At 36.3% G+C, this 14,072-nt stretch overlaps 1 protein-coding gene across 5 annotated transcripts in view; it reads left to right on the forward strand.

The window, feature by feature from the left end:
• The window catches only part of LOC124220413 (multiple PDZ domain protein), a 168,912-nt gene that overhangs the window by 55,017 nt on the left and 99,823 nt on the right, over window positions 1-14,072 (forward strand). For 4 of the 5 annotated variants that reach the window (XM_069136673.1, XM_069136676.1, XM_069136674.1 and 1 more), the window contains exons 6-8: window positions 1,117-1,259; window positions 1,584-1,927; window positions 13,443-13,577. In XM_069136673.1, the coding sequence (XP_068992774.1) occupies window positions 1,117-1,259; window positions 1,584-1,927; window positions 13,443-13,577 (622 nt within the window). The remainder of the gene's footprint in view (window positions 1-1,116; window positions 1,260-1,583; window positions 1,928-13,442; window positions 13,578-14,072) is intronic. The other variant, XM_069136675.1, reaches the window with a different exon arrangement.

Consider the following 14,072-nt stretch of genomic DNA (forward strand, 5'->3'; position numbering starts at 1 on the left):
AGTTCGAAATGCAGGATTTCGAAAATTCAAGTTACGATAGAGCAAAGTTCCGAAGAAGTAAAATTTCGTAAATTAAAATATACTCACACAGCTCGGTTCAGTCATCGAGTAGGTGTTAAAAATGAGAAAAACCGAAAATCGGAATGACCGGGATTCCAACGTAAAAATTATCGAAAATCCACAACAAAGAAAGATCAAAGTGGTGAAATTTCACCAAGAAATGAAAATCTTCGATCATTCGGAATTTCGATGTTTCAAATTTAAAAATTTTTCCAGACGAATGAATCCAGATTTTATTTTCCAAATTTATTCATTCGTATTCCTAAATTCATGCGAAGCATGAAGAGTCTACGCTTTCGGGGTAACCTTTCCTATTCTTACTGCGGTTATACTTAGGAACAAGCCTCGTTTATTAGCGTGTAATCCCTTCGTCAACAAGATCGTTACGTTACGTAGGCAAGCTTTGAATGTACGAGATAACATCACCCCATCGGTATAATTTTAGTGGTCGATTGCGTTATGCATACAAACCAGGGATTTTGCTGATATGTTTTGTGCTTACCACTATAAGTTGGTTTTAACATTCACGAGAATATTTCTCCAAACTCATTTGACTGGAACGTGTTCTCTTCTCCGAATTTTCTATGATGTATATACTCATTATTATATACCACTGCGGTACATCAACGCTTTTTGAAATATATACATAATGGGAATAGTCAGGGGATGTCTATTATCCAGAAAAATGAGGGAAACGTGAGAGAAAAATGAGGGAATTGTGATATCAATTCTTTTCAAACTTCGACTATGCTTTATATATTCAGCCAAGCTAACTTTCGAAAATGGTATTGTTCAATTTATAATTATTCATGTAAAACAAAGCAACGCCACGTGTTTTTGAATCTAAATTTACGCATTGAAGGTGCACAACTTCTGGAGCTTTTGGTCTTGAAAGAAATCCAACATTACTCAAGTTTTGTGGAAAATGATCATGGAATTGTGAATTTTTTATAGAAATTTTATTTGAACATGATTATCGCCGCCCTGATATAATAACTTTTATTGCGTAAAATAATTTTTTCCATGTAATAATCCTCATTTTCCATTGAATTACAGTGACGGTCGTCTAGTCGAGGGTGATCAAATATTGGCGATAGATGGACAACCCTTGGATTCCAACATCTCTCACGAGCAGGCGATTTCAATATTGCAAAAAGCCCGCGGGCTTGTTGAGCTAGTCGTTGCCAGAAGCGCCCAAGGTAAGTGAACACTTTTGCAGAAACACTGAATAATGATATTGCACGAATCGATTTACGGTACCTGCCGTTTGTTTTGTTCGTTCTGAAAATTGTCAAAAGCTTCTAATCGTTGATAAAAAGGTTCAAGTTCGAAAAGTTTCGAGGAATGCCCCATACATATATATATAAATCATAATAGAAAAGAGAGGGAAATTTTTCAACATGCGGATCGTTAAATTTCGTCGAGGAATTGAGACTTCCTCTTTACTTGGCGTGTTTTAAAACCCTTGACGAACATCCCGGGGGGCTGTTTGAGTATCCTGGAATATGTTGATTGCGTTAAAGAAGTTGGGAGCTCGTTGACGCCGGATGAGTTGTCCGGGGCTTCAAATTCGACGACAGCGACGGCAGGAGGAAATTCTGGTGTCGCCGCCGGTGCCGCAGGAGCTGGCAGTCAGACTCAATCCGAGAAGGAACCTCATTCCTGTGCAGGATCAGTATCCGTATCTACGGCAGTGTCCTCGATTGCTACCGGAACACCGCCCGCGACATCGAGCATCTCGAGCGTCAATCCAGCCACCCAAAACAACCCTCAACCATCCGCCCCTGCCGCTGCGACACCGGGTCTTGTCGTCGAACGGAGTCCTTCGGCGGTCAGTGACGCCTCGAGGACTGGCTCTGACATGGTGGTGAGTTTACTCACATTTTATTATATTTCTTGCATTTTTTTTTTTTTTTTTTTTTTCCAGACTTTCTACACTCAATTTTTCACGAGATGGCGGATTGCGCAACTAGTGCGGAAAATAGGTGATTCCCGCACGGGTTTAGTCTCTTGACCGAGCGTGGCGTGGACGGCAAAAGAAACGAGTGCCGTAGACACTTACACGCGTACTATTTTTCCTTACTGAGTGTGCGAAATTCGATTTTGCGTATCTAAATTAGTGCGTAAAATAGAACATTTCCGTACTAGTTGGGGAATTGAATCGATATATCTTTTCTTTCTGATCTAACTAGATATTTTGATTTCATTTTTGAACTAGTGTGAAAATGTACCTACTATTTTGCCCACTCGGTTGGGAAAAAGATGTGTTTTTTTTGTTTTCAGACGAACTAAAAAAAATTTTCTTCCATTATATTATACAACGGCATACAACTACTTTGATAAATTTGTTTTTTTTTCTCCTCACTTCCGTTTTGTTTGCCAAAACAAAATTGAAATTTACCGTAGGGACTCGGAACTATGATCCTCATTTTATTGACATATCCTTTAACGTGAAAAAAAAAATAAATAAAATATGATACGGGCAGAAATCTTGAGCCCTATATCTTGTGAAAAATCAAGTATCCGGAACATCTTTAACATTCCGTGATTTCGTACTATAAAATGGCAGCTACATAAGTTTTCCAAAAATTGATCAGTCTTCGGAAGTCGGACGAATCTTCACGAGATTTGATGTATAAATAGTTTTGCTCTCAATCTACACGGTTTTGTAAATTGTTATTTTTTTTTTTCATTCCAAGTCTCAAGATTTCTTATCGACAACAATTGTAGCGGTTTCATGAAAGCTTTGAAACTTCTATTATTTTTAGAATTTCATAAAGAAATTGCCGACTGGCTCTCGTGTCGGATCGAGTATTTCATCGGATGTTTGGCTCGGCGAGGGTGCGGTTGGATCGGGTTACACTCGACCTTATATCTTCGGTTATTTGCTCCATGTTACGCACCCGGTTAATTACAGGTTCGGAATTTATACCGCAATCGAGGCTCGATCCGTTTTCCGAACGAATTCACGTCAATTCCTCGGTCAAAGTTCGAAGTTCCGATGCTCGGAATTAATTATTTCAGTACAGAATCACTGTAACGGACGGAAAAAACCATCACTTTTCTCTCAATCACTCTCGGATTATAAAACGGACTCTTATAACTACGCTATCAGACAATATCACACATCTAATTCATATATATATATATGTATTTGTAATTTAACCCTTTCAGTCACAGAAGCCGCTATAGTGACGCCATTTTTTTTTTCTTTTGTCATTTCTTTTCCATTCCACGTAAAATCCTGATTTTTGTTTGCATTTTCCGGTACAAAAAATACTTACACTTTGGAATTATTAGAATTTTTTTTTATTAATCCACAATTATTTGTAATTGTTATAAATAAACATATGTAAAAAAAAAAAATCGTATTTTCGTGAATGTAATCCGTTGGCGGATAAATTTGACGATAAACGTATACTAAAATCACTTGAAATTCATTGGTCAACAAACAGAGATCTCAGAATGGCCATTACATTTACATTATTTAATGCATAGGGGTGCTTTTCGCCCTTCTTAAGGGGGCATACAGATAGTATTGGGGCTTACACCTATTCTCGAGCTAAAATCGTACTGTTCTAAAATAAATATTCACACAAATTTCATTCAAGACCGCTGTCTAAAACATTTGATATTCACCCTGTTTTCACCCCATTGTTGGGATTGTTTTTAATTTCATTAAATTTGACATCAGATTCGCAATCAGCGTCGACAAATACGTACTGAATTTTGTGACTGAAAGGGTTAATAAGCGTGTCGAATATTTTCAGTGTTAACTATTTCTTAGTATACGTACATATTTTGTTAAATATTTTTTTACTCTCCCTCTTTTTAAAGGTAAAATAATATTTTATGCCGAAATTTTTTTCGGAATGTAGACTTCTTGATTTAATTCAGAAGCTTTGCAATATTCTTCATATGGTGTTGGAGCTTCAATCAAATTATGAAACGAGTGCGGTTTAAAATTGTTTGTAATGTAATTAAAACTCCGATCGTTTGTTAATTCGATTTTATTTTATTTTTTTTCCATTCAAACTTCATTAGGTATTTTATCGACGGCTAAGTAATTAATTAGAATTAAAATATTATTATATGTTGAAAAAGTTTTATTTCCCTCAATCGAGAATTATTTTCGAATTACGGAGGATTTGATGATTTATTGATAATATCTCATACGGGCCGATTAACTGATAATTATCAACACTTATCGAGAAGATAGTATAAAGTTAAAAAGTATAATTACAGATAAGTGTCGCAGTTTTATTATAACCGTGATAAAAATGTTTGTTATCATCATTATCCTAGCGTAGATATATAGACACACATTCGCTGTCAGAAATTTTTTCATCTCCTTTTGTTTTTCTGTTTTTTTTTTTTTTTTCTTTCATCCGTCGTTCAAGTTTCGCATGCACCTGACGTATTTCACAGATCCACCTCGGTTTGCCAACGGCTATCCAACTGTACTCAGAATATCACGTCTTTCGTATACCTTTGTTGTACGAAATATACATTCAATTTGACGATGACAGAGCGGTAAAATTCACTTGAAAAAATTTTAAGGCATAAATATTCCACGATATTCGGCCAGCCAGGGAATTTGGAATCTCGACGTTTGACCAATATCATAATTATTTTCCTACTTTATGCGTGCAATTTAACCCCATGTATTTCTATTATTGTAACCAAGCACAAGTCGAACTTTAACACTTATCGCCTATACAAATTAATCCTTCAATTCGGCTGATCGATTTCATTTCAAATAACTAATTTTACGATTGAAACAATCTCATCTTATTAACTTTATCGTCGACAACCGTGCTTTCGACCAATAGACTGTGTGATAAAATTTTTCTTTGTTTTCTCGAATACGTAAACTAGGCTCTATAAATATAATTTCGAATGAAACGAATCCCAGTCGAATTGAATAACTGAATAAATCGAGTTATTATGCATTTACAATAATTTATCCACTTCTCTATCTATTCGTACTATGTAACACTTTAATTTATCGTATTTCGGAAAGAGAACGGCAGTAATGAAAAGTAAGGGAGACGAAATTTACGGTCCAAAGTACGCGTACATTATACAGGAAAGTTTAATGAAACTCGTTCATGCCGGGGAATCTGCTGCGCGGCGAGATGAAGCCGAAGTAAGGGGGGGGGGGGGGACATGGTGAAGTTTTTATTTTATACTCCCGCAGAGGTTTGCAGTCTGTGGGATACGGAAATTGAGGCGATTGCGATCGAGTTTTTACCCCCATTTTTTCTCCCTACCCCCAGATCCTATTACTAATTGTAAAGAATTCGTTATTTATTCACACCGAGAGAAATTTTTAGTTCCGGTTACCGCTCGGTCCTTGACTATTTTCATTTATTACCACAATCGAAAAATATAGTTCCAGGTACAAAATAAAAATTAGTTTTCTAGCCGTCACCGGAAAGTCTAGTATCCGTTACTATTCTTTCTCATTACGATCACTGTTGCTATATTTTCTTGCAACTGTTGCGAAAATTTAACGCTCGTGCAAGGATAAATTGACGTCAAAGCCTTATTTAACTAAAAAAGTAGAGTAAAGCTCGGACACTGATAGCGCAAAATGGTTAGGCGTGTACCTCGTTTTTCGTAATCCCAACAATATTCAAACAGTTTTTTTAACAATACCTGTCTTACTCAATTTTTCTAGTTACCGTTACAAATGAAATTTTTCTCAGTGCAGTTATGAACCGCGCTTTCGTTATTCTCCGTTCTTCGCGTACTTACACACGTGTAGTATAATTACTCGAGGAGGTCTTGCGGGTCGATTTGGAAAAGAAGCGGAATAAACCTGCAACACCCGAGAGAAAAGTCTCGGGGAAATTACAACCCTGTGGGAGATAAATCGAGGAAAACACGCCTCGACGTTAGCTACCTAACTTCTTTCCTCTCTACCTACTTCCATAAACTTCGAGCTTTTAGACTGATTGCCAAGACTCGCGAGTACTGCTTGCTTCATCGTGATCAATCCGGACCAACCAATCCTGAAAAATTAATTTCTATCCGTAATTTTCAATCTTCCTAATTCCTGATTTCTCTCTCGATTCAATTCTTCGCAATTTCTATTATCCTTGCTAAGTACTTCGCGATATATATGTATACATTAAAGTTGGGGTAAAAATCTGTAAAAGTATCTTACGATTAGTCTCCATCGTCTTCTATTTTTTAAGCAATTTAACGATGCTTTCTTTCACGGATATTTAATAAATCACAAATCGAATAGCTTGCATTATTGATAATATTACAATTACGTTGACAAAAATATTCAACACTTTCAATACAAGCATTTGCTTGAGAGTGGCTAAAAAAAAAAAAAAATTCAAGTCAGAAAACCTGGAATAATTATAAAGTCCTACGTGTGTCGCTCCTCAGATTTCATTTAGGTGTGTTTAATTATATTCCGGGCAGCATGTTAATTCCGAGGTTCAGATCATATTTTTCACGAAGGGTTTTTCGGTATACCTGATACCGTGCATACATCATGCATTCATTTACGCATAATGTATTCAAATAACAACGGTTAAAAGGTCGCGTTATTAAAATGCCGCTGGTTTTATTTGTCAAAGAAACGCATAAAGCTCGTGCGACCAATTTCCTCTCTCTCTGTCTCTCTCTCTCTTCCGTTCTCACTCGGTTTCTACAAACAGATATAATACATCATTTCAACAATTCCTACCACGTTACATGTATTATTAATCCGTTTACAACGAAAGGCGGGTTGTATATTACACGCGTGTTGGTAGACGAACCCCCCGCACGTACATATTCCACAACAGTTGGACGAAGGAAGGAAATATCCGTCTAACCGCGGTTTGTTTCATCCGGTACCTACACAAATTATTATACCTTGTACCCTCGGTCAGGCCAGGGCAACGATAATTAAGGTCGCAGGCCGAAGGGTCGAGCATATTTGCCTTGTCTCGACCACCGAATCTTAAGATTTAATAGGACCTACAGTCTGAAACAAAAGTCAGAAAAGAAGAGAAATAACCGTTTTAAAAATCTTGAGCAATGGGTTGAAATCCTGCCGATGACGGTTAATATATGTAAACCAATTACATGCCCTGTTATGTATTTTGTAATCGAAATGAATCTAAGGAAATTCTAATAACACTAGATAATGTAACAACAATTTAAGAAAAATTTTGTGATTATCACGTTTAAATTGAATTAACTCTGGTGATTTTCGTACGATTTTAATTGTTCTGGAAATGGTGTAAAAAATGTTCCAGAAATATCAAATAATTGTACAGTTATACCGTTTCTACTCACGCAAAACTGTTTTTATACACTCCGGCGTAACGATTCGTGAAAAATTCTCAAACAAAACTCAAATTGAAATTTCATTCAATTACTCAACTAATTTATAATTTTTCACTAAATTTTTCTCATCGCACCTTTGTTTCCAACTTTGGAAATGGAGAGAAAATTCACCCACCGTCAAACGGCGTTGCGTGTCGGCGGATCGCAGCCTGCTTTAACCCTCATCTACTCTTCTCCATATTATTCTCATGCCAGTAGGTTAGAAGTACCTACACATCGATTTTTACCTCCCAACTTGTTCTACGCGTGGTAATAGTCAGGTGGTAACTCGAACCTTCCAGGTCACGTGGTACGGCTGATGCACGCAATTTACGGGTGTGTTTGTTTGGTTTGCGGAGATACGAGTTGAAAGAAGGGAAAATACAATAAAAGAAATGCGAACGAGAAAAGCTCGGGGTGATGCGAAGAATGTTGGAGGGTATATAAGGAGGATAACGAGCCAGGGGAAAAAGAGTTATGAAAGAACATTCTCAACGGTTTATATTCCGACCCAACTTTTTCTCATTCCTTTTCAACACAGTGTCCTTATGATTTACTACTATCTTATACTTTCCCCTGTTTTCACGAATTTTCTTTCACACGTACGGCATGTAATAATTATTTTTATCTATCAAACATTTTTCACCCCGATTCGCATTTCAACTTATTCGTTGCTCGTATAACGAGAATTTTTCCGTCAAGCTAATTTATTGTCTGCTTATAATTTTTATCGTTTGCGTTTGATAAATTTTTAATTTAGATTTAACGGGTTTTTGCAACAGTTTTTTTTTTTTTTTTTTTTTTTTTTTTTTTTACATCTCTTTCAACAATAGGATTAACAATAATTTTCTACCCCTTTGAAATTTGTGTTTCTGCAGATAATTCGTAGCCGGGTACGAAACGTGAATTTGGCGCTTTTTTCGCGTTTTTATTTCTATCCCAGAGAGCGGACCGCTAAGATTTATTCTAACATGGTTTACAGAATTTTAAAAAAACAGCGCAGTACCGATTTTTTAAACTTATGGCAGCAATGATGTTGAATTCTCGGTTAATCGACGAATTGCAGAAAAAATGTTCCAGCCTGTCGGTTAATTTCTAAATCTGGTGTAAAATCTGACCCTGTGGAATCTCAAGAAGAGTACATCTATAAAGGTCAAGCCTCCTTCGGAAGCTCAGCTTTTTCATCGATTATTTTCTCAAGTTCTTTTCATTCTTCTTCTCCAGGTCCGAGATCAGTTTTCATAACAATTGACAGAGTTTTCTTTTTTTTTTATTTTTGCCTCTATTAAGCATCAACTCAGAATAAATTCCCATTCAATTTATGACACCACTCTAACCTCGGCTATTATTATTTTTTCACGTTACAATTAGCGCTCAGTTTTGAAAAATTTCGCGATTTGCATACACGAACACTTCGATCCTGATTAGAATAATTTTGTTCATTTATTTATTTATTTTTATTTTTTTTTTGTTATCTCCCCACAGAGCATGAACATGAATCTTGTAGTTTTTAGTTTTACTATTTCCCTAAACATGATCCGCTGGCAAATTATTTGGCATAAGTTTGAACTGCAGCGAGGCAGAATTAGATTGCTATTATATTTGCCCCGCAGAGTTACAGTCGGTTCATATTTCGCGTGCTCAACCGTCGGATTAATTATCGTACTCAAAACTTGGTGTATAATACGGAGAAATTTCAAGTTACGGACGGGAGTTGTTACACTTTTCGTTTCAGGGCACGCGGTTCGTTGGTTCGGAAAATCCGTAAACTTGTGAAAAGATAGATGGATACAGCTGCGCTATTCTCGGTAAACAAACATCAAGTCAAAATATACCGAAAGGGCGCAACTTTGACAGGTCAAAGTTCGAAAAGTGGGAAAATGAGAAAATTAAAAATTCTCAACGATCGAAGATTTGAGTATATTTTAATCATTGGAATTTTACTTTTCGGGAACTTTGTTCCGTCGGATTTCCGAGCATTCGAAACTTTGTTGTTTCTTCAAAGTTCGACTTCTTTACTTCAAGTTTCGCCGCCAAATAATTCGGAATTAAGCGTTTTCGAAACTTTTCAAATTCGGAACTTCAACTTCATTTCGGAATATCTCCACCTTTTGCATCAAAATTCGTCTCGGTCGAATTCGCGTTCGCCATTTCCTACTACATACTGCCATTGTTTGATCTCTATACGTGTTTACTGGGTCAGACGAAAATCCTTCGCTCTGTAAGACCCTAGGCTGCCAGCCTATACCTATCGAATCTAAAATCAATAACCCCCAGCGCGCTTCTCTTCTACAGACATTTTCTTATCCAGCGAACAGCTCGAGAATTTCCGCGAGCGGAAAAACCGGTCGAACAAATCAACCGTTCACGGATTGAACAATTATTGGTAAGCTTTAAACCGGAGGCGGTGCCGTCTTACTCCGAGCTGTAAAAACCGCGAGCGCTTTTATGCCTCGAGAATTTGCGGAAAATTGGTAAATCTGAACTGCGCAATATGGGCTCTGCTGTTTCGTGCTGTGTTATATTCTCTTGTTTTTCAATTATTACAGGAAAATAATTTCTCGGGTGAAACGTGGGGGAGATGAAAGAGATCACAATTTCATTTCTGCCAGGGATATTTGCTTCGTATAAAAACCAGAACAAGAAAATATATTATCTTATCTGTCGAAGGATGTTTAAAATAAACCTATGCGTAGAAAAATTGAAAATAAGAATAACTGTCTGTAAGGATATAACAACGCAATTATATCTTACACCGATACAGTCTTGATTATAGCAAAATGATGATTTGTTTTTTCGTAAATTTCATTAAATGTCGCATTAAATTTTTTCACCTACAACTCAATATAAGAAAAATATGAAATATAATCCATTCTTGTCTCTTATTTTCAATCAGCTACAACTTGACGTGTATAATCAGCAATATTTTCTCATTCTTTTAATCTAAACAGCAATAAAACCAATTTCACCCCCCCCGGGGTGAGACATTTTCATTTCACCTTTCTTGAATCTTTTGCCGCGATACAATACACGTAAAAATACATACAGACAGAGCGTAGAAATTCATATCCATATGAAGAACGTCGCCGTAAATTACCCCGCCTTAATTAATTGGGCTTTGTGTATCGGCGCTGCTCTCTCGCCTTGGCTTCTCCATTATTTCCCCGATTCTATCGCCTCCCTTTTCGCCTCGGCTAAGAGCTTCGTCGTTAAGGCAATCTATGCTACATTTAGCGGATAATTCACCTCGTCAAGAACTGATCATTGCATCTTTAGCCTATATCAGCTACCAGCTTCGCACGTCTCGTCGATTTTCGAACAGGCCGATTCGATCATCGTGTCTGTAAAAGAAATTTTGTCTATCATTACGATCTGTGTTTAATTTTGTATATATTCACAAAGACCAATTAAAACATTCGTAAGCTACTGCTAAAGATGATTCACGAACAAAACATGTGTTTTTTTTCTTTCTTCTATTTCTTATCGGAAGGAACTATACGTATGTAAATTTTATCGGGTTTGCAAATTGTATAATACATCAAATCTTTTTCTAAGAATGGTCAGATATTTTTTGATCTTTTCTACACCTCACATTCTCAATTCGCTCGTGTTTATTCAATACCTATTTGTTTAATTCGCCTCGAGGGAATTGGATCAATATAAATTTACACGACGATACGTTCGCGTAAAATCGATTCGCGTCTATGTACGTGTAATACGAAGCGTATTCTACTTATATAATTTTTTTCTTTAAATACAGCTAATTTACTGTGTTTTGTAAGTTTTTATTTTATAGTGGACCATTAGACGATTTAGGAAAGCAAAATAGACCGTTATTACGTAGATGCAAAGCTTGTCTAGCTTAGCAGGAAATATTTATTCTATTTTCTTCTAATTTTCACCGCGTTTATCGCACAGACAGAAATTGTACGAACTCTTTACCGTGTAACAAATTTTCCATCATTTATCTATCATTATTTTATTTATCTTCTTTTTTTTTTTTTTTTTTTGCTTTTCGTTCTCTACGTAACATTAGAAATTTATTAATTTCGTAATATTTTATATTTATACCAAGCTGCACGTGAAAATATGTATTATTCGGGTTATTCTGTACGTTGAGATTATTCACAAACGTATCTCGTAACCCTACATTTCTATTCCTGCGATAGGGCCGAGTTTTCCCCGCGTATAAATAAATTACGAATGTCTTTAATCGGGCTGCCGCTCGACGTTCCAACGAGGGACTGAAAATGATAAAATAATAAGCGTAAAAATTTAAGCGTTATTCAAAAGAGAGTAAGATGAAAAATATGCCTATTATAACATACATTATACAAAAATTTTGCTACCCTCGTTCGTTCGCTTGGCTTCACTCTATGTGCAGGGTATTTTATACATCAGAGAGAAACGTTGAAAATCAAAGGCTTCTCGGCGAAGAACAAAAAGGATACAACACATGTACATACGTACGTACATACATACATTATACATAAAACTGTCCTTTGAAGATAATTAATGAAACGCTAATTGCTTTTCGGAAGCTTTGCTCGTACTCGCGCGATTCGTTGCCAAATTTACTACCTAATGCTAAAGCGTCGGTGTAATGGGAGGGTAGAAAGTTGTGGAAAATTTCTGTAAAACGAGGCTCAAATTTTATCGCCTAAAGTCAGCGTGGCCAATTATTTCGTATATTTCGTAAAAACTTTTTCATCCCTGTCATTGTCATGTATATTCATTGCACGTTATGTATTCAAATATACAATAACGCGATGTAATACGTTTCCCACTGCAGTATTATAACAATTGTTAACAATAAGATGAATTCTACGATGATTTTATACTCGAGCTCAGTATATGTTTACGATAACAGAGAAAACTTGGAAAATCGAGAAAACAGTCGGGGAATTTAAAAAAAAAGACTGGTTTTTTAGTCCGACGAAGAAATAAACTCTCGTTTTTATACAAACTGTTATCGATCTTGAGAAAAAAAAAAGATTGCACTCAAAATTTTGTTCCATCGTATAATTTCATATATTTCATGTATAATATTACTTAATACCAAACCTTCTTTGGTTTTTTCTTTCGAACGGAAAATCGCAGGCTATTGTTTGTAAATCGATAGTCAAACGGTGAGGATAGTTATCAGGTAATATCAAAGGTATTAATAGTGAAAGGAAATTTCATTAATCAGCGTTACGTTTCTTGGAAAGTTATTGAAAAAGAGATATTATTTTCAGGCTGAAATACCTGGGTAAAAGTCAGGGAATTTCCGATTTCTAAAAAGCGTACGAACCCTGGATGGTAATTAAAGGCGAAAATGCGAAATGTATGAAGATACTTATTAACGAGAAAAAAATGTGAGGAAATTTTTCACGAATCGAAATATGAAGCCACAGAAACTCGACGGCAGCCGTATCAGTTTCATATTGCGGATACTTGAATTCACACACTGCAGCGTATTTCGCCAATAGATTCTATGTCGCGAAACTCTGAAAATGCTAAATTGCCGTCTAGATTACAGCGGATCGCGGTCCATTCCTACCGATACGTACATACTGTATATACCATGTACCTTTTATACATATGTACTATCTATACATATACCCGGATATTGCTGCCCGGCAGCTGTTCCAATTCCAAATCAAAATTTTATTTCTTTCATTTTACGTCCGTTATTTTCACGCCGTCTCAACGCTTCAATATTGTTCCATCGATTTTTCAAAAACCGCGACGACGATTGTAACAGTAATTTATTAAAGACGGTTCAAAAGTTTTTATAAAAATCATCGTCATTCTTTTTTCCGTTATATCCGAAACTCTGTGTAATTCGGGCGTTTGGTAATATTCACAAAAAATTATGAACGTTGAAAGACGATCGTAAAATTGTACTGGATATTGTAACGAATTTTGTAATTCAAAAAAATTACTTTCGGTGGTTAGACAAGTGTTTGTGCGAATTATGACAGTCTTACCACAGACCAAAAACAACGAGAAACTGTTCGTTTTTCATTTACTCATCGATTTTGCTTTTTCAAATTTCTTTTCAGCTGAATACGGAGTGGGCACAAGTTGAAGTGATCAATTTGATCAACGATGGAAGCGGTCTTGGATTCGGAATCATTGGCGGACGGAGCACAGGCGTCGTCGTCAAGACGATACTTCCGGGCGGAGTTGCCGATCGCGTAAGTCTGTTTTATATTAGCGCGTTCGCGGGGACAAAAAAAAAAAAAAAATGGAACAGAGAACAGAAAAAAAGGTTGCAAATAATTCACAGGAAAAAACGTACGAATGCGGCATAATCGCGAAATATCTTACGTTTTATTTCAACTTTTAATCCCGCACGATATTTCGATCCAGGGTAGAAACAAAAACAAAAAACAATAATAATAATAATAATAATAACAATTGAAATGAAAATAAACGCCGTCCCTCATCGGTGGCAAATAAAATTTCACGTTTTTTCTCTCCTTTCTTCGTGAAATATCTGCGTGATGAGATTTTTTTTCTAATAAAATATCCGCGTAACGAAGCAAACGGAAGTGCGAAAGAAGGGAAAAAGAGAGGCGAGAGAGAGAGAGAGAGAGAGAGAGAGAGGTCGGACCTGAATTTGCGATACCTACGGGAGATATTCTCGGGTGAAAAACTGGGGCGGCATAACCGGCCTTCTGAATGAAATT

The sequence above is a fragment of the Neodiprion pinetum genome, chromosome 5 (assembly GCF_021155775.2).
Source record: "Neodiprion pinetum isolate iyNeoPine1 chromosome 5, iyNeoPine1.2, whole genome shotgun sequence".
NCBI lineage: Eukaryota > Metazoa > Arthropoda > Insecta > Hymenoptera > Diprionidae > Neodiprion > Neodiprion pinetum.